Below are 27929 nucleotides of genomic sequence, written 5' to 3' on the forward strand. Positions count from 1 at the left end.
ATTTAAGAAGTAACTTTGAAAATCTTGGTGACTCAAGCCTGCAATAAAAATATCCAATCAGAAATGTTTCTTATAAACAGAGACTATAACATAGTCATGAATCAAAGAAGGTCTCTTTTGAGGGAAGGTGGGGGAGTGGGAGGTAGAACTAGATTTCTTCTCAGTAGTTGTTCCAACATATTTTGTTAAAGGGGATTTATCTGATGAAGCATGACATTCCAGTTGTGTGAATACCATGTTACCAGTGATCTGTTCCATCATAGCATTTGTAGTTTTATGGTGTACAGAATCCTCTGCCCCATTCAGGTCTCTTTGTGGACCCTTCCAAAGAGGCATCTGGAAACACAGAATTAAGAACCATGACTCTTGCTGATGGCTAATGATAAGTTCACCGAAAGATCCCCTGACTTTCTTCCTTCTATAAATTCACCTCTAATCATTTTGGACAATGTGACCACTTATTTTTTACAGTTAACAGATTGTTCCCTTATTCTAACTGTCTTCACATAGAGTCTACTTAACATTCCATTATAGATGCACAAATGGAAGAGCAGAATCATTTCATAAAAAGTTATGCAATTTTATCCCCAAACATGCAGCCACCTAAGTTGAAAATTGACTGGGTAATAATATCATTCTAATTATTTTTTGATTAGGATTATGTTTTAAGAGATGTCTTCAGTTTGAGAGAAGAAAAATCACTCATCAGATGCAGAAATACATAATTCCATCATTTCGTGTATAGTCATTTGCAATAATGAAGCAAGCAAGACAACACTCTATTGTGGAGTATAGCACAGGGCTCAAAGCAAAACATAACAACTTCATTACCTAAGAACAGAATAGACTCCCTGGCTTCACCCACCAGACACAATTTACCAGTATTTCTTCAGCCAAGAGATTTTTATACCCCTGAAAATCCTAGATTTACTACTCAAGACAGAGCAATCCATCTTGAGGCTTTCTGCCAATGAATCTCAGTGCTTCTATTTCAACAGCCTGTAGATTTGAAAGCTGCATAGAGATATGTCAAAAAAAAAAAGAAGGAAAAATAAAAGAAAAACCTCCTTCTTTGATCTCTGCACCCAAGTTCCTCAAAAGAAACCCCATGGAGAGTAGGAGGTTATGCTCAGTATGTGACTTGCAGTTGTAATCAGTACAGTGACAGTACAAGTGGGTACCATGTTAGCCAACCCAAGCACATGTTTCACAAATACATACATAAATTGAGTGACTGACATAACACTTTAAAAAGAATGAGATACACCCACTCTGGAGGATATTTCAAATAACAGAATTTGGTATTACAGAAAAATCTAGCCCCTCACATAGATAAGCATTCATTTTTCCCAGTGATTAACCAGACATCAGATGTCTAGGCTGACATTTTTCTGATGTCCTTTTCAGTCTACTCACACTCCCTCCATCTTCTAACTCTTTGGAGTAAAAACTGAAGTCCTGTGTCCCTTATAATTCTACAGGAACAACATGTTTGTGCCCTTGACAAATTGGTTAATTCCATGCCTCTTAAACATTCAAGAAAAAGTCAGCAATGACCTACCCAATCATAGATTTCGACAGATGGGTCTGCTCAGAATTTGTAATTGGTATTCACTGAAAGGTCAATTACTCCTATTTTCAAGCAGCTCTAAGTCTCTAGATTCTCTTCAATTTGCCTTCCTTCCCCAGATCTTGCAGACAGACTATTATTTTAAAACTATCACCATTAAAAAGTTGAACTGGCTACTACTTTTCATACTTATCACCGATGACAATTGTAGGGATTAAAAATGTTTATTTTTAAAAGGTGAAAAGTAGGGGTTTTGTTAAAAATTACTTTTTCAAATATAGGTTACTTTTTTGCATAATATGCATGGAATATCTTCTTTCTCAATAATAATATATACACATTCTCTAGCCACTTTTGTTACTGTAAATTACCCTACAATCGAATCATTTCTCCCCCAAAGGATCAGCCTGATTAAATCTTGGAACTAATGAAACAAGCACCAGCTTTTAAATGGTAAGTCAATGCTTTTCTAGTTTCTAAGGGCTTGCCAGGATCTAGTTTCAAAGGGGTTGTACCACCTTCAATTAAAAGGCTTAAAAGGAATAAACATTTAACTCCAAATAACAAAGAGTCATTTAAAATATGCAGTCCTTAGACTAATTTATCTGCTCAAAGATCTTTTAAAAATAGGTGAAAACTACTCTGACCATATCATGAACTTGCTGTAATGATGTTGTCAAACTTTTTTGATATCAGAGGGATTATTCATTATGAATTTGTACCAACTAGACAGTTAACCAAGTTTACTATTTGGAAGTGCTGAAAAAGCTGCGTGAAAAAGTTAGATGACCTGAACTTTCCGCCAACAATTCCGGCTCTTGCATCACGACAATGCACAGCTTACACGGCACTGTCTGTGAGGGAGTTTTTAGCCAGTAAAAAATAACTGTTTTGGAACACCCTCCCTACTCACCTGATCGGGCCCCCAATTACTTCTTTCTTTACCCGAAGATAAAGAAAATATTGAAAGGAAGACATTTGGATGACATTCAGGACATCGGATAATATGACAACAGCTCTAGTGGCCATTGCAGAAGAAGAGTTCCAAAATTGCTTTGAAGGGTGGACTAGGCACTGGCATTGGTGCATAGCTTCCCAAGGGGAGTACTTCAAAGGTGACCGTAATGATATTCAGCAAGGAGGTATGTAGCACTTTTTCTAGGATGAGTACGTGTGTGTGTGCCTGTGTGTGTGTGTGTGTGTGTGTGTGTATATAGTGCCAAACAAATTATACACATTTTAAGAAAGGAAACTGTTTTAAAATTGTAATACTCAATATATACCGATAACAAAGATGAATACAAGTCACGCTTGACTTCTGCCAATACAAGAGGTGCTCAAAGTGGTTACCATCAGCATCCAGACACCTCTGATTATGGCAAACTACTGCTTTAGCAACAGTGACCAAAGTGTCCACTTGTATACATTTTTTTGGCACACCCAGTGGGTGTGGGGTGTGTGTGTTTGTGTGTGTGTATAAACATGTACATACATATATGAAATGCCAACTTTAATTTCGTAATCCATACGTGAAATCTCTTTTCATTATTTGGAATGTGAAACTCAGTGACTGCCTAGGAATGCTTAAAGGAAGAATAGGACTGGTCCTGCCTTTTCCTTACATTTGAAATAATATTATTACAGCTGAATCTTTGATAAATAGGAATTCATCCACATATAATAGGATATTATTTATCACACTCCCAGGCTTTTTTCTCCTGTACCATTCATTTATTGCTGTCAGAAAGGCATCAAACAATAATAAAATACAAAAAGTGGACAAGCCGTCTCATGCATTCCTAATATATGGATAAGAAGAAAACCTATCATCCCTTACACATATCATTATATTTAAAATATAGGTATGTATCTATATCAGTGAGCACGGACATAACATCACTCTTTAATGGATGCCTTTTTCATTGTCCATAAACAAAGGTATAGAGAATAAATTTAAGGAAAAAAATATTCCCACAAACCCAACACATCATCTCATACTGAAATTAATAGCCCCCACCCACTGCTACTGCTCAAAAAAGTATTTTTTGATCTGGTTTTCTTCATGGCCCTATGGTTTCAGCTCTTTTATACATTTATTGAAGGGACTATTATCTATCTTGTTACTTTTTTAGTATGCCATTATTAAAGGCCCCTCATGTAACAAGAACTTTAAGAACTTTTTCACCACACTCTTTGTCTAGATGAAGATAAAACACATTTCGGAGCCTAACTACACATTCACACTTCATTTACATATAGAAATGTTTCAGTTAAAGCGTCACCAACATAGGTGTTTTTGATGTTTAGGATATTTGATAGGAAGTAATTCATCTGTGAAGTTACTAAGATATGTAAGTAACATTTCTGACCACCAATTAGAATGTGTATGGCAGGGGTGGGTTGCCTACACATCCAACAATTCTCAGACACCAGCAGAGTGTCTTACTATTTAACTCAATTCTTACACAATCTATCTGGAGATAGAATCAGCTTCCACAGATTAATGGCGCGGTCCCACAAGACTTCAGATGCCAATCACAAGCCCAGATTGTCACCTATGCTTCTGACTCACTGGTTATAGATCAGAGGTTCCCACGATCACCTCGTTGTGTTCAATTAATTTTCTAGAGCAGCTCACAGAAGTCAGGAAACCCATTTACTCACTAGATTATCAATTTATTACAAAGGATATGAATCAACAGCCAGATGAAAAGATACTTAGGGTGAGGTCCAGAACAAAAGAGCTTCTGTCCTCGTAGAATTTGTAGAATTTGGGGCCCGGTAAGTGGAAGTGTTTTACTTCCCCAACCTGGAAGCTTTCCAACCCCCCTCCTTTTGGGTTTTTATAGAGGCTCCATTACATAGGCACGATTGATTAAATCCCTGGCCATTATTGATTCATTCAACCTCTAGTCCCTCTTTCTTCCCCAGTAGTGGGGGTGAGGGGTGGAAGAAAGTTTCACCCCTCTATCCTTGGTTGGTTTCCTTGGCAATCTGTCCCTATCCTTAGGTGTTTTCCAAAAGTCACGTCATTAACATAAGCCCAGTTGTGGTGGAAAGGGGCTTACTGTGAATAACAAGACACTGGTATCACCTTTATGTCTCCGAGCCATTATAGCATGGGATCTTTTTTTTGGTAGGTTTGTGTCTGTTCCCAACCACCATCATACCTAACCATTTACAAGAACATTTTTTGTTCAGTCTTGTATCCTCAGTACCTAGTGTTTAACACACAGTTGGGACTTAATAACATTTGAGTGAATGAATGAATAAACGTGCTATGTAACCAACGAATGACTTAAGTCAACAGGCAAGAGAATGGGACAGGGAAATACCACTTGCAGGCTTCAGGCTGTTGTGCAAATCTGGACCATCATATCATCTGTTCCCTGTTCCTTTCAGCAAGACTGCTTTCTGTTTGCCCACACTCTCACCCTCACCTTCTTGTCAGGGTTTTCACTCTTCAACACTCACCTCAAATACGTATCTGCTTACCTTTACACCACACACCCTCACGCACACACATCAAGGTACCTTTCCCTTTCCCTGCTCTAAAGCCCTTTCTCTGTGCTGCCACAGCCTCCTGGGCATACCTTAGATGCAGCACCTAGCACATCATGCTATAATGACTGGTTGTTTCCCAGTCGTTTCCACTTGACTGTAAGCCCCTTGAAGGGCAGCATCTTCATCTGTAAATGCATGTCTAGCCATCAGCACACTGCCTGGAAGTAGTGGGCACTTAAAAAACATTTTGAAGTAATGGGTAAAATCTTAAATGAATGAGGAGGGGAAAGCCTGCATTCTGGAAAATTATCTCAACGTAATCTGTTTGATAAGTTGGGTACATAACTGCTACAACTTCTAAACAGAGTAAATCAATATGATTGTATATCAAGATTATTGAGAATATAGGAAAATTACAATTAGACAAAGTATTTTAATCCACGGGTAGGCCCCAGGCAGAGTTGTCTTCAAACACACCTTTTTTTCTATCCCTCTGACCCTTGATCCTGCTTCAATAAAAAATGCTTTCATCCTTCTCAACCTAGGATTGAGAAGGATTACCTATACAATCCCCGGATGCCACATGTGGATCCGACTCTCAAAAATCACCCAATCATCTCCTTCTCACAAAATGCTTGTATGCCCCATGCCCTCAAGAGTTTTAGTCACAACTGGGTAAGCTAAAAAACCGAACCAAACCAAGACAAAACGAAACACAAAAACCTGGTTTTATGGGAAAATGGATGCTCACGGGTTAGTTCCCATTTTGACAGGGATCTTTTTCTAAGGGGATGGCTTTACTCAAAGCCCACTGGGAAAAGACATTTTGAAACACAGGACCTTTAGAAATCCTTAAATCACTCTATTTGAGTGAGCTCTGTCGTGGCGCCAGAGAGGTGAAGGGGAACAGGATAGGTCACCCTACAATGTGCCATTTTGGCATGTGGATTATTTTGAGCTGAAGGCAATCGAAACCCAGAAGACTCAAGAAAAACTTTTACCTCTCCCTTAACTGCCTAAAAGAATTTAGATAGGGGGCCTGGCATAAAAAGAGAACTTTATCAAAGATAACTATTTATCTGAAAACCTTATCTGCACAGAAGGGCAAACTTCTAATTACTGAACACCTGCTGTATCTTATCATCCTGTGAATTACCTTCCTTCCCTTTTAAACCCCAGACCTCTATCCCACTCCTTAGCTTGGGATAGCATATAAGCATCAATTACCCAGCTTTCCCATGAGTCTCATATCTTTGGGGCTTCCACATGTATGAAATTAAATTTGTTTTTGCGTGTATGTGTGTGTGTTTCTCTCCTGTTAATCTGTCTTATGGCAATTTAATCATTAGACCAGCCAAGGGAAGAAAGGAATACTTTCCACCCCAGAGGTGACAAAGTTTGGTGGTTAGGGGAGGGTTCTGAAGCCAGGCTGCTTGGGTTTGAATCCTCTGTAGCCTTCTGACCTTGGGCAACCTTGCTGATGTCCAAGATTTATAATTGCAAAATGAAATAAATGACTTCACTCTAGAAATTGGTGGGAAGATGAAATGGGTTAATATAAGTAGAGTACTCAGAAAAGTGCCTAGTAAGTCATCAATACTTGTTGGCGATTAATATTATCATTTGACTGTTAGTAGATCTGGCTCTGACAGAACCTGAAGAGAGAAAATCCTTAAGGTGGGAGAGGGAAGAGAGGACAGTGCACTTACTGATTTGGTTGTTCAGCTTGAATGCAATGTCCAGCTGCAGAATAAACAGCATGAATTGGAACCAAGGACTCATCTCCATGTTGGGGAGAGGAATGTGGACAGAAAACACAATGTCATTGGCTTCTATTTCCCTTGGAATTGCTTCATCGATGTCTCGGATCTTTTCGCAGTGGTTGTCTCCCCAAGGAATTAACCATTTTGTCTTGTGATGGTTTTTATGGACGTCCACGCATTTCACTGACAGGTAGGACACCGCTGCTGTGGGCCCTGGAGCTGAAAAGAGAATTTTGAATTTCTGTTTTAGAAAAATCCACTGAAGTGCTCATGTGTGGCTAACATTCTTTCCACTACTATCTTCTCTCCATTTTTCGTACTGCCTTCTATAATTCGGGATCAGTAATACCTGGGGATCTCCCAAATATGGGTGAGGGTCTTTCAGTGACCTCCAGAAGTGTCATCAAGTATCCCCAAGAGCCTTCTTGTTGTTATTTATGGAAAGAATATATTTGTAATCTGTTTGGTTCAATTACCTCCTCACTCCAAACAAATGTCACAAAAATAAATGGAGCTCCAGTTCCCACCTACCTGAGGACTTGGAGAGCTCTCATGTTCCATAGAACACAGTGTCTGAAGTCAGAAGACCTGGTCTGAAGCCTGGATGAACAACTGACTCTCAGTTAATCTTGGGTAAATTGTTTAAATCTCTAGTATCTTCAGGACCCTCATCTGAGAAACAAGATGGTTGGTTTCTAAGATTCAACCAAGATAGCTGGTTTCTAAGATTCTTAACTTTAAAATTTTACACCATTGCTTTTGATTGAGAGAAAGAGCTATGTTAGCCACAGATCCCCACTTAGAGCATTATCTATTAGAGGGTGAAAACTCAAACATTGATACTTCCAAGGTGTACTAAAATATAATCTATACATTTCAAGAGAGAACATCACAATTGAACAGTATAACATTAAAAAACACTATTTTGTGATTATAAAATGGTTGTATAATTATTAAAAAATCTGTAAAATACAGAAATTTTAAAGTGGAAAACAACATTTACCCAAAATCCCACTAGAGGGAAGTAACCACTGTTAAGAAAATATCACAGTACTAGCTATCTTTTCCATGAGCGTATAATTAAATAAAAACTGTATGTGAATTAAATTGTATGACTTTAAAATACATATTAATATTAATACGTATTTTTACAAAATAGGATCATACCATACATTACATACAAGGTGTGATCACAAAATATGGTGAATGTTTTAATTAAAAAGAAAAAAAATTACAGTAAAAGATGCATTGGCATTAATCCCCCTCAAAATACTCCCCCTGGCTTTGAGCACACTTATCCCATCGTTCTTGCTACTTTCTGAAGCAGTTCTGTAAGTCCTTTTTTGCAAGTATCTTTAGTTGCGCTGTCATGACTGCCTCTGTCCTGATAATTTTGACTTTGAGAAAGAGCCTGAAGTCGCACGGTGCCAGATCCAGTGAATAAGGTGGATGAGGACACACTATAATGTTTTTATTTGACAGAAACTGCCATACCAAAAGCGATGTGTGGTACAGAGCCTTTCCGCTGTGATCACAAGTACAGTGAATGCTGCTGCCCAGTGCCACCCAACAGAAAGGCAGGGATCTTCAATAGAAGAAGTGGTGTGTCGAACCTTAGTAACAGTATGTGACAAGTTTCAACTTGTTTGGTGCAGTCAGTTGGGTGTGAACTATGGTTGAGAGACAATGTGTTTTAAAGTGTGCCGTAAATCATCCTTCATCATGACAACGCTCCATGTCACACATCGCTTTTGGTATATGGCAATTTCTGTGAAATAAAAACATTACGGTGTGTCCTCATCCACCCTATTCACTGGCTCTGGCACTGTGATTCTTCTGGCTCTTCCCCAAAGTCAAAATGATTCAGAACATAGAGGCAGCCACGACAGCGCAACTAAAGACGCTCACGAAAGAGGACTCCCAGAACTGCTTTAGAAAGTGGCAAGAACAATGGGATAAGTGTGTTCAAAGCAAGGGGGAGCATTTTGAGGGGGATTAATGGCAATGTGTCTTTTACTGTAATAAAATATTTTTCTATTTAAACATTCATTGTACTGTTGGATCACACCTCACAGTTTTGTAGCTTTTTCTTTTTATTCACTTAGAGAAGCAGAGTAGCACTGTGATAAATAACACCAGCTCTGGAGCCAACTTGCCTGATGTCAAATCCTGGTTCTCTTATTTCTAGTTGTTTTACCACTAATCCACTCTAGGAAAGTTTGAGGTGAATTACTAAACCTGTCTGCATATTAGTTTTATCATCTCTTAAATGGCAATAATAATAATACCTACCTTTCTGAGTCATTGTATACATTAAACAAGTTAACATATGAAAAGTACTCAGAATAGTGCTTGAGCACATAAAAAGTATAAAAACCAGTGTTAGCTATCATAAATGCTTTCTATATAATCAGTCACATGATATACCAAATTTAATTTACCTACACACCCCTTAGTTTGTAAAGGTTGTCTATAAATAAGAGTAATTCTTTGTCTAATATTATTTGTTAGTAATTTATTTTCACTTTTCTATTTGCTGTCTAAATTTATTTATGGCTTACTTTAATATAGAGAAGTTTCAGATTTTATATAGAATCTCTCTTTTCATTTATGCTTTTTCCATGTTTTTGTCCTTAAAGAGACCTTATTTACATCTTCAAATTCAAAAAACAATGACCTTCATTAACTTTTAGTTATTTTTAACAATTTCATTTTTAAAAATATTTAAATAGCTGATCCATCTGGAATTTGCTTTGCTATAAGAGATGAAGTGAGGTCCTACTTTCTTAAATATTCTAAATATTTAAATTTTCTTTACTGGACAGACTCTCCTTTCTTGTTGATTTATGACATCACCTTTATCTTATATATAACAATAGAGGTTTCTGGACAATTTGCTCCATTTCATGTATTAAACTGTTAATTTTGTTTTGAATCTTGTAATTGTTTTGAATCTTGTAAATTCATGGTTTGTATCAATGTCTGACAGAGTAAATCCCCTCCCCCAATCCATTTCCAATTTATATCCTATTGTTGGGATTTTCATTGAAATTACATTAAATCTATAAATTAATGTGGACAGAATCAGCATCCTTTCCCAATATTTAGTGTTCCCATCCAAAAACTGATTTTTTTTTATATTTCTTTGAAAATTTCATAGTTTTCTTCGTGTGGGTTCTGCTAGTGCCATATATTTTTTAAATCAATTAATAAATTTTTTTCTGAAAGTTAGTAGTAAAGGAATACATTATAAATTACGATTTATGTGCATGGTTTAAATATATTAAATTCTGTGCATATTCTTTGCATACTGTGCTTTAAGACCATTTATGAGCAGAAATCAGCTCTTATTTAATAGAGAGCAGGCAGCAACTGAAGAAATATGTAATGCAAGAGGAAAGTCACTTAGAAGGAAAAGTATTATTAATATTTTGCCCTTCTTTTAATGTTCAGATACACATTTTTTTCTACCCCTAAAAATATACCCTAATGGTAAATTTTGAGTAGTAAAAGGTTATGTTTGCAGAAAATTGTGACAACACCTCCTAAAATGTACCCGAAAACACAGCACTACTAAACTCTAGCTGAAAGTTCTTTAATGTAGAGTCAAGTCCTGAACACTGCAACATGGACTCACCATGATCCATGCCAGGGAAGTTTTTCTTTAAAACTCAGAACTGTATCACGAAGACATTTTACACGTAATCCATCTATACTGAGACATTGGACTTATTATTAGAAATATGAATCCATCAAACATTGGTTATCCTGACTCAGCTAAATAGCCCACTGACATTAAAAAGACCAAATGGCACATTTAACTCAATCCTTTTTAATGTGGTTGGAGAAATAAACAGGGAGACAAAAGTCATGAATTCTATTTTTGGCTAACATGCTCAAACTGACTATTTGTGGTAGAAAATAGTTACTGCATTTTAAAACTTCTATTCTTCCAAAATGAACCTAACCTTTCTTCATTTCTTCTTTTTTTTTTTCCTTTTGAAAAACAAGTCTCTCCCTCCTTAGACCAAAATGAAAAACAACTAGCTGAGTTCCTCAAGCTAAGCTCCAAAACCACATTCCAAACTTAATAACAGAGAAGCTGAACACTTTACGGGCATAAAGGCTGCATTTTTAATGGACACAGTGAACGCCTGCCTTTGTAGAGGCCTGAATTATTTTCATTCTTTCATTAGTCTAGTGTTTCTTACATAAAGGAAAAAAATCCCAGGAATACTAATAGTTTCATAAAGATCATGGCAATGAACTTGGAAAAGCCTCAAATGCATTTCAAGCTATATTATGAGTATTACAAACATGTTTCTTCACTTATTAGTCCTCTAGTCTCAAAAATATTTGCATACCTTAAAAACGTGAAAATATATTCAATATTTTAAATTTTTCTAGTAGTGCTCAAAATATTTGTACTGTTTGAGAAAGTAAACAGATATTCAAACATGGACAGTAAATGTTCCCCCAATAATGTATTTATAGCTTAAGACTCCTATCCCAGTTAAGAGTGTTCTAGGTGTTCTTTCATGTAGAAAACTTATCAAACTACAAATAAAGCTTATAGCTAATAGCTGGTTAGAAGGTGCTTTCATTAAATTGTAGTCAAAATTGTGACTACATGTATCACAAAACAGTGTCTAAAATCAAACAAAGTTTGATTTCTATTGTTAAATTTTTTAAAAGTGTGAGTGAGGCATTTTATTGTAAGAAAAGAGTGAAATGGAAGAAATTGAAATTATCTGAAACCGTTGAAGAAGACACAGTCAACTGACAGGTATATGGAATGAAAGCCTTACATAGAAACCAGGATGGTTCTAGGGATTAACAGAGTTTGAATGTTTAAGAAGGGGCTAGATGGATTCAGGTCAACAAACTGAGTCATGTTTGCTCAGGTGAAAGCTAAAAATAACCACTGCTCAGTCCTCCTAGGGTAGTACAATGTAATATCACTCAGGGGCCTCAGCATATTCATAAATGTCCCCTCTACCCCACCTGTGGCATTTAGTTGAAAAAGAGTGGGCTAAAGCTACTTCTGCATCAGTATAATTTATTAGACAGAGCGATCTAGCCAAAAATGAATATGTCCAGGCACTGTGGATTGGTTCACTTCTGGTATGTTTAGATAGCATTTACAGTATATTCAGAAGTCATAAAACCACAAACTACTCATTGAAACCTCTGGCCCATTTTGAATTACGTTCTCTTTATTATGTCAAACATAGGCATTTTTTCTTTCCTTATCTGTATTTTTGGTCTTTACCTTTCCAGTACAGTACAAGAATTATGAAATATGACACTACATGACATTTAATTTTAAAGTAATATTAAATCAGTAAGACTTAAATTCTAGGTTGTGAAAAACTGCACAAATACAACTTGAAGCACCTTTGAAAATTCAGTGACCCTTCAGTTACATACATTATTAAGGCTCATACTGCATTCAATAGTATGTCTTGAGTACCTACTATGTGCTATGCACTGTTAGGGGCTGAAGTGAAATGAACAAACACCAGCCATGTGGAATATATAAATAATGGGGAAAATAGATTTAAAAAAAATAAATAATTATAGGAAAAAATAATTATAATTGTGGTGAATGCTACATTTATCCTGACATTACCTGAGAAAGGGCTACAGTCAGATATTTGGAAAGTAGAGAAAATGAATTCACGAGAATGAGGCAAAAATTCCATTCATCATTACAATGTAACCTTGAATAAAAATGTAAGTGAACAATGACTAAACCTGTACTTCTTTAGGAAGGATATTCATTGACTCCAGTCAGCTTCCTGTTATGGCATCTCAAATGGCTGTCCAGTTTATAAATTACTATCTAGCCAACCACTACCGCTATCATGCTCAAAGTTGAGTCAACATCAAATCATTAGCCCCTACTCCCTTCAGAACCTGTAATTAAAGAGTTGGACAGAGATGCAAGACTTGGTTGTCTCCTAGAAAAGTTAAAATTAAAACAACATGCTGACATGACACATGGTCTCCATTTAGGCCAACACAGACTATTTATTTCTTTGCTTTATTCAAGTGAAAACAATTCCTTTAGCAATTATCTAGAAGTATTACTATTATGGCAAGCACTGTGCTAACTAAAGATAGAGACAATGACAGTCCCAGACCCCAAGTTGCTCACAGTCTAGTGTGGGAGGCTGAGAAGTTGGCAGAGAAGTACATCCTGATTGAAACTTGCTCTGACAGAGGTGTACGTACAGGACGCATCAGTTGGAAAAAGGGCTGGGGGCTAGGGAGCTGCTTGCAGAAAGCATGGACTTAGCCTTGAAAGAGAACTGGTATTTGTTAGCCGGGGGGGAAAAAAGGGGGCAGAGAGCCAAGTGCGGAAGGCACTGAAGAAGAGTGCATGCTGGGTCACAGGATACCTAGACAATCACAGTATGTTCTGCAGATGTCTGTGTTTGAGCATTAAAATTTTTAAAAAGATCATTTAACAGGTGAAAATGTAGCACCACTCCTAACTTGGTGTCAGCCCTTTGCTTTTTCTAACCTGTAGCACAGTTATAATAGGGGGCCTTGACTTCTGCTTCCAACAGTCTCTGCTCTACTCTATAGAGCAACATGAAGAACAATCATAGAGACCTACAAATAACAAAGAATTTGTACTTGGGGGATCTCTCTTTCTAAGAAACCTACCTAACTCTGTCCTGTAGGTTTCCACAAGGCTAGACATGAGCTCTGCTGGAAGAAGCATGAGCTCTGATGGGAAAGCAAAAGAGTAGTGGGGAGGGACTGCAGAAGCCCCACCTCCTATTCTGGCAACTGGGCCTCCAAAGAGCCTTTGAAGTCTGGATGATCAGGTAATAGCCTTCACCTAAATAAGAGGAAGAATGTCTGCCTTGCAACAAAGATGATATTTAAAAGATTAATCTGCTTTGAGCTACAAGGGGGAGGAATGTGGAGAACAGACCAGTTAAAAGGGTAATTCATGTTTATAAGCATTAATATCATCCTGAGAATTGCTAGGAGATACTTTTTTCTACTGACTCAAGAGGGAGGTTGATGTAACTCTTAAAACTTAGTCTCAGTTAAAAAGCTGCTGTCATGATCTCTGAACCTGTAAAAAAACAAGTGGTTGATTTATTAATGTATTTTTTTTTCTTATTTAACTTGTATAGTCCAGGGGTGTCCAAACGTTTCTCAACGGTTTTCACCAAGGGCCATATGCGATAAAATACACAAACAGCCGGGCCACTCACTTGAGGTGAAGTACGTATTGCCTCACCTGGTTTATTTAAGTAAACTAAATATATTTTTGGAATTTGCTGCGGGCCAATTAACAATGGATTGCGGGCCGCAGTTGGCCCGCGGGCTGCAGTTTGTACACCCCTGGTATAGTCTCTACTTTTTTTCCCTGAAAGATTTTATCTTACTAGAAAGAAAATATTAGATTTTATTTTTAAAAAGAATTGAAGCTGATTTTAAAAGACAGAATTAATGTTTGGGGGCTAAGAATTATTTGGCCTATGGGTATATCTACAAAAGTAGAGAACAAAAGCAACAGCTGGGTAATGTAAGCCCTCGCAACTTGCACTTAAATGTAAAGCTATGTGACTCAGTATCCATTTCACTTTGTAACGTACAGAAAACTTCCATTGCTTGGCTATTAATGGTATTTATGAGATTATGTACAGCAATCCCTTCTTATCCACGGGGAATGTGGTCCAAGACCCCCAGTGGATGCCTGAGACCGCGGATAGTACTGAACCCTATATATACTGTTTTTTCCTATACATATTAGGTCGGTGCAAAAGTAATTGCGGTGTTTGCAATTATTTTTAACCTGTTAATCCGCAATTACTTTTGCATCAGCCTAATACATATCTTTTCACTTAAAGGAAGCATTTATGGCTTCTCTTGGGCATATCTGATTGTCAGCATCACCACTCTTGAGCTTTAGGACCATTATTAAGTAAAATAAGAGTTACCTGAACATAAGCACTGTGATACTGAGACAGTTCATCTGATCACTCAGACTGCTACCAAGTGACTGACGGGCAGGGAGTGTATATAGCACGCATACAAGGTACAAAGTGAAGATTCTTGTCCCAGGCAGGACAGAACAGGACCGCAGGAGATTTCATCACACTACTCAGAATGGCGCACAATTTAAAACTTCTGAATTGTTTATTTCTGGAATTTTCCATGTAATATTTTTGGACCGTGGTTGATTGCAGGTAACTGAAACCGTGGATAAGGGGGGTCTACAGTACTCAACTTGGTTCCAAACTGTGCTTGCCTCAGTGAGAATTTATATGAAATGTATTGAGCATTTAGGCCGGTGGATAATTCCAGGGTTTGCTCAGGATTTTTTGGTGTGCCTCAAGGAGAGGGGTGGGGAGGAGAAGTGGGGAAAAGGAATATAGGTGGCAGAAACCAAGGAGATCAGATGAATTCCTTTTATTTATACAACTACCATTTTTATTCAAAGCCTCCACACCACCCCAAGCGCTCATTTAACATAGAAGGATCTTCATCTAAATTTAGAAATTAGTTTTTAAATGTGTTAAACTGAGTTCCCTCAGAGATTCTGCCTGCCTTTCTTAAGATTGAAAATCTCCTACTTTAATTCTAGTTAACAGGAAACACATGGGATATACTGTACAACTGATGTAGCCAGATCATATTACCTGGTTGAATTGTGACATTTTAGACAACTAGCAATGCCTTTTGCCAATTCTGCTGACTGTTCCCTCCAGGTCAGTTTCTAAAAAGATTTCTTAGTATCTGTCACAGCACGTGTCTAAGTTTTAGGTTCTCTCATTATAATAACTTCAAAATTTTCAACTAAAGAAAGTGTAAATACTTGTGTAAAACTGACTTAATGCTTGGGAACGAACTGACCCAGTCTGTTCATTCCTTTACTGAAATTACTCTGAAGTTACAATGGTCAGACATTCATGCTACCTCTGCCACTGACTTTGAAGATAAAGTTCTCCTGTTTCAACCATACCAGTTAAATCTTACTAGATTACTAAGTGAAATATTATTTCATAATTTCATCTCAATTACTGGAGAACTGAACATAGGTCTACAGGACTAAGACCTGGAGAAGTGATGTTTGGAATTACCCTAGCTATGTCCTAGTGTGTGTAAGGGGGTGCACTAAATGAAATGTAATTTATTCTCGTCAGCAATTTTCAGTAAGTAGTTCATTATGCTAACATCTGTTCTAGGAAAACTAAATTTTTAAACACGGCAGAACACTCCTCTACACTAAACCACTACCAGTAAAACACACAAACATACACACACCACATAGCAGAGTTGAATGCAAAATAATTCATACTGTACACACAAAAGTTAAGCACTTATTTAAAAATAGTTCCCTACAACATAAACTTATGAATACATGACATGGGCATTTTGACAGCAAAGTTTCAGAAATTGTAGCAAACACTTGTATAATTCATTCTGACTTAAAAACTATTGAAAAAATATTATATGTTTACATCATAGGCTGATGAGGATTTTAAATGCTTGGCCTGCAGCCTCAATTGTTCTGGAGCCAAAGATGTAACAGCTTTGAAGAATAGAAGAATTACTCTGTATTTGTCAGAATCTACGCGGCAAACAAGCAGCACCGCTTGGCTTCCATTACTTGCCTGGCTTGGATCCCGTTGAATTGAGGAACGCTGGAACCACGAGGAAAAAAATTAGAGTGCTTTGGGACACTGAGCCAAACTCTTACATAGTATTTGAAATGCTGTGGTAAACATGAAATTACTTTCGGCTCAAGATTGGTGCCAGTTTTGTTTTTTTCTAATTTTGAAAAAAAAATAATAAAATGCACATAAAGGGTCCTGCCAGAGATTTAGCACATAAAATCTGCCAACCATTAGACACGCTAATTGGGGGAACAATCCTGAATCCTGAATTCAGATAAAAAAAAAAAACTGACCCTCACCTTTGGTGTGCAGCTGCAAAGAAAGACTAAATCAAGAAGTTCAACAGAAGTACATCAAATCACTAATTCTAACTTCTCTCCTTAAAAACTACTTGCAATTACTGTTTCTCCATCACTCCAGATATACTGAAAACAGTAAAAATTAAATACACATGAAGTGAACACAAAAGACCTCCAGAGAAAAATCAAATGGCTCATCTGTGGAGACTCTTGCTCACTGCTCAGCAAACCAGTCACCTGGGCTGAATTTCTGACTTTGTGCCAGTGCTGCAAACCTTTCAGCCAAACGGCTGTGGAATGCAGCCAGGACCACCTATGGAAAGTGGATTACAGCACCTTATAATTTACACCTTGGCTATGATCTTTCGTAAACCCAGCATGGAGGGTGAACCAGTCCTTGTGTGGGGAATCTCACAGAGCCCTTGTAGAGGCCCCCAAAGCTGCTCTGGCAGAGCTTGGCGGGAGAGGAGGGTAGGGCAACAGAAAGGTGGACAACTGGCTCTACTTTGTGAGCAAGCTTGCCACCAGCACACTTTTGTACTAAAATTGTAGTGTTAGGAAACCCCAAACTTTCTCTAAAAGAAACAGTAAGTTGCTTTGTTCTGAAATACTTGTTAAACTATAAATTTCACACATTTGTTATTTATAATTTATTATCGGACATTTTATCATTTAAATTACAGCTATCTACTTTTATCAATACCATGTTGCCCCGAAAATAAGACCTAGCCAGACCATCAGCTCTACTGCGTCTTTTGGAGCAAAAATTAATATAAGACCTGGTCTTCTTTTAATATAAGACCAAGTCTATAATATAATATAATATAATAATATACTGGGTCTTATATAAGACCGGGTCTTATATTAAGTTTTGCTCTAAAAGACGCATTGGAGCTGATGGTCCGGCCAGGTCTTATTTTCGGGGCAACATGGTATTATCAACATTAAAAATAAAATAAATGCCTACTGCGCCTTACATTTACAAAGCACTTGCACACACCTGCATCATCTGACCCTCATCATAAACAGGTAACGTCCTTATAATGATTGTCCCATTGCACACGCAGAAGATTGCTGGGTTTTGTCCCACTGCTAAGTGGCAGAGCTAGAACTAGAACCTCAGTCTGACTTGACATCCAGTGCTCCTTCCAATATACCACACTGCCTCTCAATTGCCCATTTCTTTATTAGCTTTCTTAAATTACCTGAGCAGTAATGTATACTAGCAGAGGGATGGATGAGGAAGACTGAGTGGGGCCATCAGGAACTTGCCCAAGCTCTTTAGACAACACCCTACCCAGCCCTAAGCTGGGCTTCACACAAAGGAAACCAGCAGGATAGCTTTTTTGGGAGACTCAGTCAGCTACAGACTTCCACAGAGGGATGGTGGAATAATAGGTTCCCGAAAATGCACTGAACTCACTTAAAACGAATGGCTTCTATCTCATAATTTACTAGAGTTTGGGTTGTCACTTCAAATTCCAGGCTGGCAGTCTGGGATATTAACCTAGAGGAGATCCAACTCAGGAACACATGATAGAGCTGCCGTGGAAGAGTCTGTGCCAGATCTTGTGAGCAGAATAAGGGCCAAGGATACAAGTTAGAGATAGGCTGACTTCAGAGCTCCCTAAGGAAGAATTCACTGACAATTCAGGTAGGCAAACAATGGCACAATTTGACTCAGGAAAGGGTGAGTTCCCCATTCATGGAAACATTAAGGAAGTAACAGAACAGATAAGAGCCTGAACTAAGTGAGTTTTTCTCAGTGACAGTAAAATGATAGTCTCCTATCTGCTCATGTGGGATACTAGGAATGGAGACCTTAAGGCCCAATAAAGAGCTTCAGGCAGTTTAGGAGCTTAACTTTTCTCCATATTCTTACCCATTTCAGAAAAACAGATAAAAGCAATTAAAGGCACAAAATCATAGGGCCAAACATTTAATGTTAGACAATGCAAGCTGAGGCGAAGGTCTGTTAATGACTTTATCTGGAATTTTACAAATACCAGGACTAATCATAGCTCCTTTTCTGATTATTCAAAGTAAAGGTAGAAGCTTATAATTTCAAAATTCTCTAGAATTGGAGGTAGAAGTACAATTTAAGAAGAAACCGCAGTTTCAACCATCACATTCTTAGAAATTGTTTGGTTTTTTTAAAAAAAAAACACACTGAAATTAAATTAAGTAAAATCACTATGTACTTGTTAAGTATTTTAATATACTGATCAGTTCTGGTTGATATACTCATCATTTCTAGCTCAAGTGCCATATCCTTCACTCAATTTGTTAAATGCCTATAATGTACCAGCGTCTGAGATCTTCACCAATGTTCCTAAAGAAAGAATGATCTTTACTCCAACGCCAATGTCACCTGGCCTATGTCTTTATTATAGCATTCTACTTTATTTGCAAACATAGCTTCTGAACTCCACAAAATTATAAGCTTCTGAGAAGAGGGACTATGTCATTCCTCCTTATGGCACCAAACATAGAGATTTGAACATGCAAATCCTCTAAGCCTGAAGTGAACTATTTACATTAAAGGGTATTTATGTCACAATAAACACATTGATATTAAGGTAAGCTTGACTTACCTAACAAACTTTTATCAAACATGTATTAGGCACCATAAAAAAAAAAATGCCATAGTGGATTAGATGCATGGCCTGCCTACATCAAACTACAATTAAGACTGACATTCAGAGAGAGTTTGGGAAGGAGCCATGCCGACTTCCTTGAGGCCAATCTCTAATGTTCACATGTGCCCCAGTTGAGGCTCATTTCCATTTATGATGGCTCGTACAGATCTGTGTCAACCTATATATAAAATGATTAATGAAATTTGAAGATCAAAATGCACTTCTAAACCGAAACACTACCATCCCGCTCTTCCATTACTTTTACAGAAAAAAAAGTAAATTTACACATCAAAAGAATGTGTATGAGACAGACAACAGGCAAGCAAAAACACGATCATTTTTGAGTTTCTCCCAAAGGGTTTATAGCTAATATTAAATCGTGGGAGCATATTTAGATAACTACTCTTCAGCCTATTTCCTGGAGATGGAGGTTCTCAAAGGTTGGACTTAGTTATGTATCCTATTCCAGCACAGCTCTGAGGGGATCAAGGTCTGCGTGATAGAAATAAAACAAGAGACAAAATGTTCATCTCTTAGCCTTAAATGTATATAATCAGTGGCTACATATTCAAATATTTTTTTGACAAAATCTATATTCACAAAGAATACACAAAGGGAAAAATCTGGTTATTTCATTAACATCTTCAAACAGGTCCTACCAGAGAGAAAAGCAAACACCCCCTTCTAAAGGCATCAGATATTACTTTTCAGATCAAATCTACAAAACAGGCTCAAATAGAAACCTGGGCAAAGGAACCCTCTGCTTCATGTATGTTGTTATTTACCCTGCAGTTCTAAATGAGGTTCTCTTCTGGTCTGATGAATTACATATGAAAGTTCTCAAAGAACTAGTAAATAAAAGCAACGGAAGACTTCTGGTATTGAAGGAACTGTGGAGCATAGGAGGGTATCAGAAGTCTTGAGATGACACATGGAGCTTCTAAAGGATGTCCAGACAATGACCCATGCACTCACAGTATAATACAACACAAACACATTCCAGTACAATGAAATAGCGTGGGGCATGACCAACCTCTATTTTGCAGGATGACAGAAATACGCTCAACAGAGCTGTCTATTACTATTCAGAAGAAATGGAAGTCGTGGCACACACTTCCCTAAGCCAAAAAAGATCATTGACAAAATTTGCTAATGAGACATCAATTCATAACATTTATTCAGATTTTCATTTTAAACTGCTGGATTCTTAATATAGTTCAAATTTACCCAGTTGACCCCCTACTAAAAACATTTCATAAGAGAAAACAATGATTACAGTGTAGCTTTCACAGGAAGAGTTCTTCATATTGCCATAGGCATCTACAAAAGCAGAATAAGAAAAATTAAAAGTGAGGTGAGGGCTCTAGACTCAGAAATACTTGGGTTCAAGGCCTCCTCTGTTACTTACTAGCAGTTTAGTTGGGCAATTTACATAGCCTTACAGAATACCAGTTTCCTCATTGTAAAATTTTACAATGAGTACCCATCTCACAGGTTGGTTGTGGAAATAAAATAATTTAACAGAAAGATCCTACCACAGCACTTTGCATATAGTGAGTGAGGCCCTAATAAATGTTAACTATTGACAACAACAATGCTACCCGCAAATGGAGAAGAAGAAGAATCTGGTGGGACATGGTGACATAATTTCTGCTCTTTATCCTGTCTTCCTCCTCCTAGGAATATGTTAATCGCAAGGTACTAGGAGGTCTGGATCTTGGGTCATTAAAAACAGCAATTCTCCTTGTCTCTCAGTGAACAGTCGCAGTAATCAGAGATGATTCTATAAAAATGTTAACTCGAACATCTCAGAGGCCTTTCCCCGAGAAATAGCCCAGGGATACCCTAGTCAGCCTGTTGTTTGAGGGAACACAGAATTAGCCCTTATTTTCTCTTCAGTGAAATGGGATTAGAGCATCCTTTTTTCCCACAATTATTTTTACAAATATTATAAAATAATTATAGCCAACAATATTAACATGGGTCTTCCCTACTTCTTCCCTTCCTCCCTACAGATAAAGAGAATGCTGGTTTTGCCTGGTCTGTTGCATGCCCTCACCTGTCCCTCAGCAAAGGTTCAACTATTGTTAGATGGATTCTTTGGGTTTCCATGATACACAATCAAGAAACAGAGGCCAGGTAGCAGAGATGGGCTTTGCTGGAGGAGGTTAGTCATGTCTTTAATAGGGGAGACATAAGAAAACAAGGCAATAGGTGCCCAACCTGCATATAAGCCTTTGGCAGGATTTATTTAGTTAGCACATGACATTGGGAAGATGGAAAGGATTGACCTCTTAGAAAGGCACAATAGGATTATGGGGCTAGATTATATGAGGTTAGAGTTACTAGATCATCATCCTATTTCAATATCGCGCCTAAAGTCTGGGCTCCTCAAAATCAGAGAGCTACACTTGCCAATTCCCTCTCAGTATTCTGGCTGCCCTGCCCCTATCTCTCTATCCAAGGTTTTTCAACCTCACCACTATTGACATTTTGAATTGGGTAACTATTGTGGGGGGCTATCTTGTGCGTTGTAGGGTGTTTAGCAGCAGCCCTACCCACTAGTTTCCAGTAGCACCTTCCCTCCTCCCCCAGCAAGTCAGGGAAATCAAAACTGTCTCCAGACATTGCCAAATAACCCCTGGGAGCAAAAGTGTTCCCGGTTGAGAACCCCTACTTTATCCTGACAACCTGGCTTAGAAAAAAAATTCATACCCCACTAAGTTAGTCTGTGATACTCCCTTTTCAGAGTTTGTAACTATAGGGGTTCCAAATTTTCAATGATCCGTAACCATTACCTGCTGGACTGGCAGGTATCAGGTTGTCATCTACAAATTATAAATGATTATCACAGCTACCATTTGTTGGCTCTTTGTTATATGACAGGCATTAGGCTTGGGGATTTAACTGGAGTGATATTCATTCTTACGCAGCAGTGAGGGGTAGATAATATTATCTACACTTAGAGATAAGTAAAATGAGGCTCTGAAGATGTAAATACCTCTTCTAGGGTCAACAAGTAGTCAAACTGATTTGAACCTAAATATATCTGAGCCCAGAGTCTCTCTTTGTCTTAGGCCACACTATTTCTCCTACTGAGAAAAACCAATGCAGCAATAAATGGGAAATGCATTTGGTATAAATGATATGAGTTAAAATGTTGAGGCAGTATATAGGTTGCTCTGGAGCTCAGTATTTTCTGAATAAGCTGACCATTAGCAATATAGATATTTTTGTTCTAAGGACACGAAGAAGTTGAATTTTGAATTATGGATATTCTACTGAAAACAGGAAAATGGTGGTTTCCTCTAAGTAGAAACAACAAGCAGTAGCTGGTTGCCATGGTAGCAGAGGTAAACTTAATCTTGACTGGGAATACAATTATCAGACAGGGACAGCAAGTATGGTAAGGAGTCTCAACCAGACAAGGGGTGTTTTTCAACTGGAAAAGAGAAAGTCAAAAGAAAGAAATGATAGTCATCTTTAATTATTTGAAAGACCACCATATAACAGAAGGGAAGCATATGATCTGGATTATTCCAAAAGGAAAATCCAGGATTCATGAGTGGAAATTACAATGTGGTAATGGAAGCCAATTTTCCACTGAATGATAAGAGCCTTTAACAGTGTTTCAACTGGATGGAAAAATTAAACAAGCTGTCTAGACAGCAACTTATCACTGGGATAGAAAAATGACGGCAGGAAGAATGATAGAAAAATGACTCCCATCTCTATTGGGAGACCCCAGTTGGACTAGACAAATTCACAGTCCCTTACAAAACAAGGATCTGTTTCTCTAAAGAATTGGGAAATTGTGAATTCTTATTGAAAACAGACAAATGGAAGGTGGTGGAAGTAGGGTCTCCACTGGGCAGAGAGAGCATCAGCACTCCAATCTTGCCCGGGAAGAAAAAATATCATTTAGGAGATACTACATATAAGAGGAAAACACAGTCTGGGTAATTTTTCCCTTTTGCTCTGAATAGATGACCAGAGGATGGGGGCAATAAGGGTTATAAAAGAAAAAAGACCAAGAATCAAGCAGCTCTTTCTTCTCTCTTCCAAACCTAAGGTACGATGATGCCTCTTTCTTGGACTGTAGAGCCAGTTCTCACTATTTTGACTTCAAAACTCCATTTAATTCTTAAAAGAAAATCGAAAAACATGCAGCTAGGGGATACCTAGAGTAATAGTTGATTAGCTCTCTCCTAAACACTAACATTCCCAATGGTTTACTACCCTTGATTTACCCTCAACCAACAACTCATTATAAACCGCCTCACTACTAGATTCACAGAATGGAGAGAGGACAAGGCTATCCTCGAACTTTCCTCTTAGAAAACTAACATTGTAAACTTGCAGGTCCTGTCTTGGAAAACAAAATTGTTATAAAGTCAACTTCTGCTAAGGCAAAACAATCTCCCTTTGCTGAAAGCATAACAGGTTTTCAAAACAAAACAAAACAAAACAAAAAAAAAACAAGCTATACTGATTCATCTCTTCACATTAAATATGAATAATACTTAAGAGAAATTTCCCTATCTCTTCATCTCCAGGGCACTCAAAACATTTACGGCCTCTCATTATTTTATACAACACCTGTTAAATGGGTACAAAAGATTATTATCCTCCTTTGATTTCTAAGAAGGCAACTACAGAATGATTAAACAACAAGTTATCCGAGGTTGCTCAGTAAGGTGAGATGCTTGGACTTTTCCATTCAGTATTTATTTTAGTGGCTCAGAACAAAGTGATTGAATATTGTAAACTCACCAGAATCCCCAAGTCTTACTCATCTCAACCCTATTTCTCACACACACATGAAATTTTCACCATCTAAGCAAAACTTTAGATCTTGGACAAGGGTATCTTTCCAGACTAGCGTCATGTCTGCAGGAAGCCTGGTACCTCACCGAACTTGGTTTTCCAATCAGAATTGACCCACTCCTTTATCAAGTGAAGTTAGTTGACTCTGCCTTGCCATGTCTGGGAAATTTTTAAACCCTCAATTAGCTATTAACAATTGGTTTAACTCAGATGAGACAGAGGACAAAATAATTGTCCTCCACCATTCTGATTACAAAGGAGGCATGATTAACGAAGTTCCCTTTGTGTCCAAGCTCCATTCTGAAAGCCAGAAAAAGAGCTTTCCACCTCTTTTTTTCATTGCTGAGTCTTTTCCTACTTGTCTCATCACTCATGCAGTCTGTTCATAGCCCAAAGAGACAATCCAGCCAGTCTGTGGAGAGTTCCTAAAACATTTATGTTGTGAAAACAGGCAGGATGAACAGGACCTCCATCTGGACAAAGGATGATGGGACATTCAGCAAGAGAGTTCACAAAGGAAAATACAGACAGAAGGCCCTGGACTGAATGGATTTGCCCACAATGTCTAACACAATGCCCATCCTTATGGGTATTTGTAAACCTTCTGGTCAATTTACAGCCACCTCCATGTTTTGTACCCCAAACTCTATTGCTTTTAGAACAGAGGGTTTTTAAAGAAAATACAATTAACAAGTTAAGGAAGTCCAAATCATAGCTTTGAGGATCCTTCAGTCTCTCAAGACTTTTAAATATGAAAACAGCAAATAAGATAAAGATTCTAGATCCAACTCTACTACTGTGTGAATTGAGATAATGCATATAAAACAGCACATTGCCTGGCACATTAAACAATTAATATAACCTAATATTATCATATGCTTCTCTGTTTTATTAATATTCTTATATATGTTCTGCTTATCAGGGAAAAAGGTACCACTTTATTTGTCTTTGGTGCATTACAAAAGGTAAGTGACTTCATATACCTCATCTTCTTTAAGCCTACAGATCTATGGTAGGTCATGGACGAGACACTAAAGGCAAAACTAACCTCACAGCTGGCAAGTGGTAGATGCCCTCAGATCTCAACTTGTTAATTTCAGATCCAGTGCTTTCTTTCCATAACACCGCAGCTGAGATTATCACGTCTTGTGCCTCTTCATACTCCCCAGAATTTAGCAAAGTGCTAAGATATACCCTAATCACCGTTTAAACACATTTCTATTCTGTAGGTAACTTAAAGACTCAGAGAATTTACCTTAGTGCCTTTAACAAAAATAAATGGGTAGAAAATGCCAACATACTCGGCTTTGAGAAAGACATGCCGCTGTTTTTATTTGCCAAGGGAAAGCATTACCATATTCACTTAGCAAATAATAAAGGCAAAAAGAAGCATGAGGGATTGAATGATATGTTGAAGGAGACAAATGGGGCTACAGCCAGATCTACCGATACTCTACTCTGCTCAGGGGTTTTTCTATTAAGCCTGTTTTTAATTCAATGCCTTGAATAAGGTGAATCTTGTCTTGGATTATGCACATCAAAAATCATGCTTCAAATGATCACCCTAAACTTTAAAGGCCCAGGTCAAACTCCCTAAATCTTCAACAACAAAAAAAATATTTTTGGATGGCTGGATGGCTCAATTGGTTTGAGCACGAGCTCTGAACAACAGGGTTGCCAGTTCGATTTCCACATGGGCCAGTGAGCTGCACCCTCCAAAACTAGATTGAAGACAATGAGCTTCCGCTGACCTGCCAAAGGGGTGGCCGGATGGCTCAGTTGGTTAGAGCATGAGCTCTCAACAACAAGGTGGCTGGTTCGATTCCTGCATGGGATGGTGGGCTGTGCTCCCTGCAACCAAAGACTGAAAACGGTGACTGGACTTGGAGCTAAGCTGCACCCTCTACAACTAGATTGAAGGACAACAACTTGGAGCTGATGGGCCCTGGAGAAACACACTGTTCCCCAATATTCCCCAATAAAATTTTTTTTAAAAAAAATCTTTTTATCTGATCTAAAAAAATGCTTAGAACACTTAGTCTATTTCAACCAATTCTGACCTTAACAACAAACTCTTATTTTACTGATCTTATCTCTCCAATCAAATTTAAGTCGCTCAAAGGCAAGATCCATGTGTGCCCTCCTTCTGTAGTCCATGACTAACCCAGTTTCAGGGATGGTAGTAACATGTGCTGGTTCATTCCTTGTTCTACCTCACAGACTCCTGGATGTTCCAAAGAAACCTCAAGCCATCGTAACATCTACTCAACTTTCCCAACCATCCTCAGAAATACTGCTCTGCTTAGGCAGTCATTAAAGCTTCTCCTGTGCCTTCAAGAACTTCATTTTAGCTGCTGGGACATCCTGTTGCCATCCATTTCACATAGACATCCAGCTCAGTAGGAGTACGTATTGCAATGAGCTTCACTTCAAAGCCAGCAGCCTGGCCTAGTTCCAGGAATTGTCACTAATGATCTTCACCAGCCAACTGGTGCTTCAACAGTGAAACAACACACACACATGCCATTTCAACTACTAGTTGGAAGAACTGTGCCTAACAGAGCTTGGTCCCATACCCGATTTTATATTTTAATTGTTACAGAAGATCTACTCCATCAAACATGAACAAAATCTCTAAATACACTTCCTGCAATATAGTAGTTAGTGGTCTCCATCAACCTATCTTTAAACCAAAGACATAGTATTAAGTGCATCAGCCGAGGTATTTTGGTTGCAAGAGAAAGGAAACCATGCTCCAAGCTGCTTGAGCAAAAATTAAATTCATCAAACATTTAATAAGGGGAAGCTGAACAGTGTTCAGAAACAGAGCAGTCTTTAGATACTGGTTCTTTTGAGAAATCGAATTATGTCAACAGATCTTCTCTCCAGTCACTGAATTCTACCTTATATTTTGTTAGCTTCATTATCAGGCTTCATTGGAAAGCCTCTAGTAGTTCCAGGCTCATATTACCAGGGTTCAAGTTCAGTAAGAAAAAGAGAGGACATCCCTTCCTGGTAGCCTCCACCCAAGCCTCAGAATTTATCTGACCAGACTAATTGAAGCCACATGTCCACTGCAGCTTGTCACACGCCCATCACTGGAGTCAGAGGTCAGGATTCTCTTCAACCATATGGACTGAGAGTGGGGAAGCGGAAGTGCCACAAAGGAAATCCAGAGTCCTTTTATCAATAGAATTCAGGTGAACCATCCTCCCAATAAGTCTTCTCTCTTTCCCTAATTTCTAAGAAGTTGTATTATAGGGATGATCAACTTTGAAAATAGTATACTAAAGGAACAACCAAGCAAGTCACAAAAGCACATAAATAGCCAGTAAGCATATGAAAACAGGTTCACCCTCACTAGTCAAGAAATGTAAATTAAAAGAAAAGGATATTCTTGGCAAATTGGCAAAAATCATAAAATTAAAAGTAAGGCCAGGTACTGGCCAAGATGCAGCAAGATGAACACTTCCAGACTTGACTCGGGGGTATATGGTGGTTATCACTGATCCGAGGGGCAAGTTGGCAATTATTATCAAAATCTTTAAAAATGGGCATGCTTTTTGACCTGAGATAAATTCACAGAAGTAAAATTGCTAAGGAAATAATTAAGGATAGGAGTAATAATTTAACTATAAGAAGGGTTTTCCCAGTATTGCTATAATATAACCCCAAAATGG

The 27929-nt window shown here is 38.0% G+C and overlaps 1 protein-coding gene across 1 annotated transcript in view; it reads right to left on the reverse strand.

Moving 5' to 3' along the window:
* Positions 1 to 27929, reverse strand: part of WLS (Wnt ligand secretion mediator) — a 98788-nt gene that overhangs the window by 52718 nt on the left and 18141 nt on the right. Inside the window, exon 2 of the mRNA XM_033115477.1 lies at positions 6784 to 7056. Coding sequence (XP_032971368.1) covers positions 6784 to 7056 — 273 coding nt within the window. The remainder of the gene's footprint in view (positions 1 to 6783; positions 7057 to 27929) is intronic.

Source organism: Rhinolophus ferrumequinum, chromosome 9 (assembly GCF_004115265.2).
Source record: "Rhinolophus ferrumequinum isolate MPI-CBG mRhiFer1 chromosome 9, mRhiFer1_v1.p, whole genome shotgun sequence".
Taxonomy (NCBI): Eukaryota; Metazoa; Chordata; class Mammalia; order Chiroptera; family Rhinolophidae; genus Rhinolophus; species Rhinolophus ferrumequinum.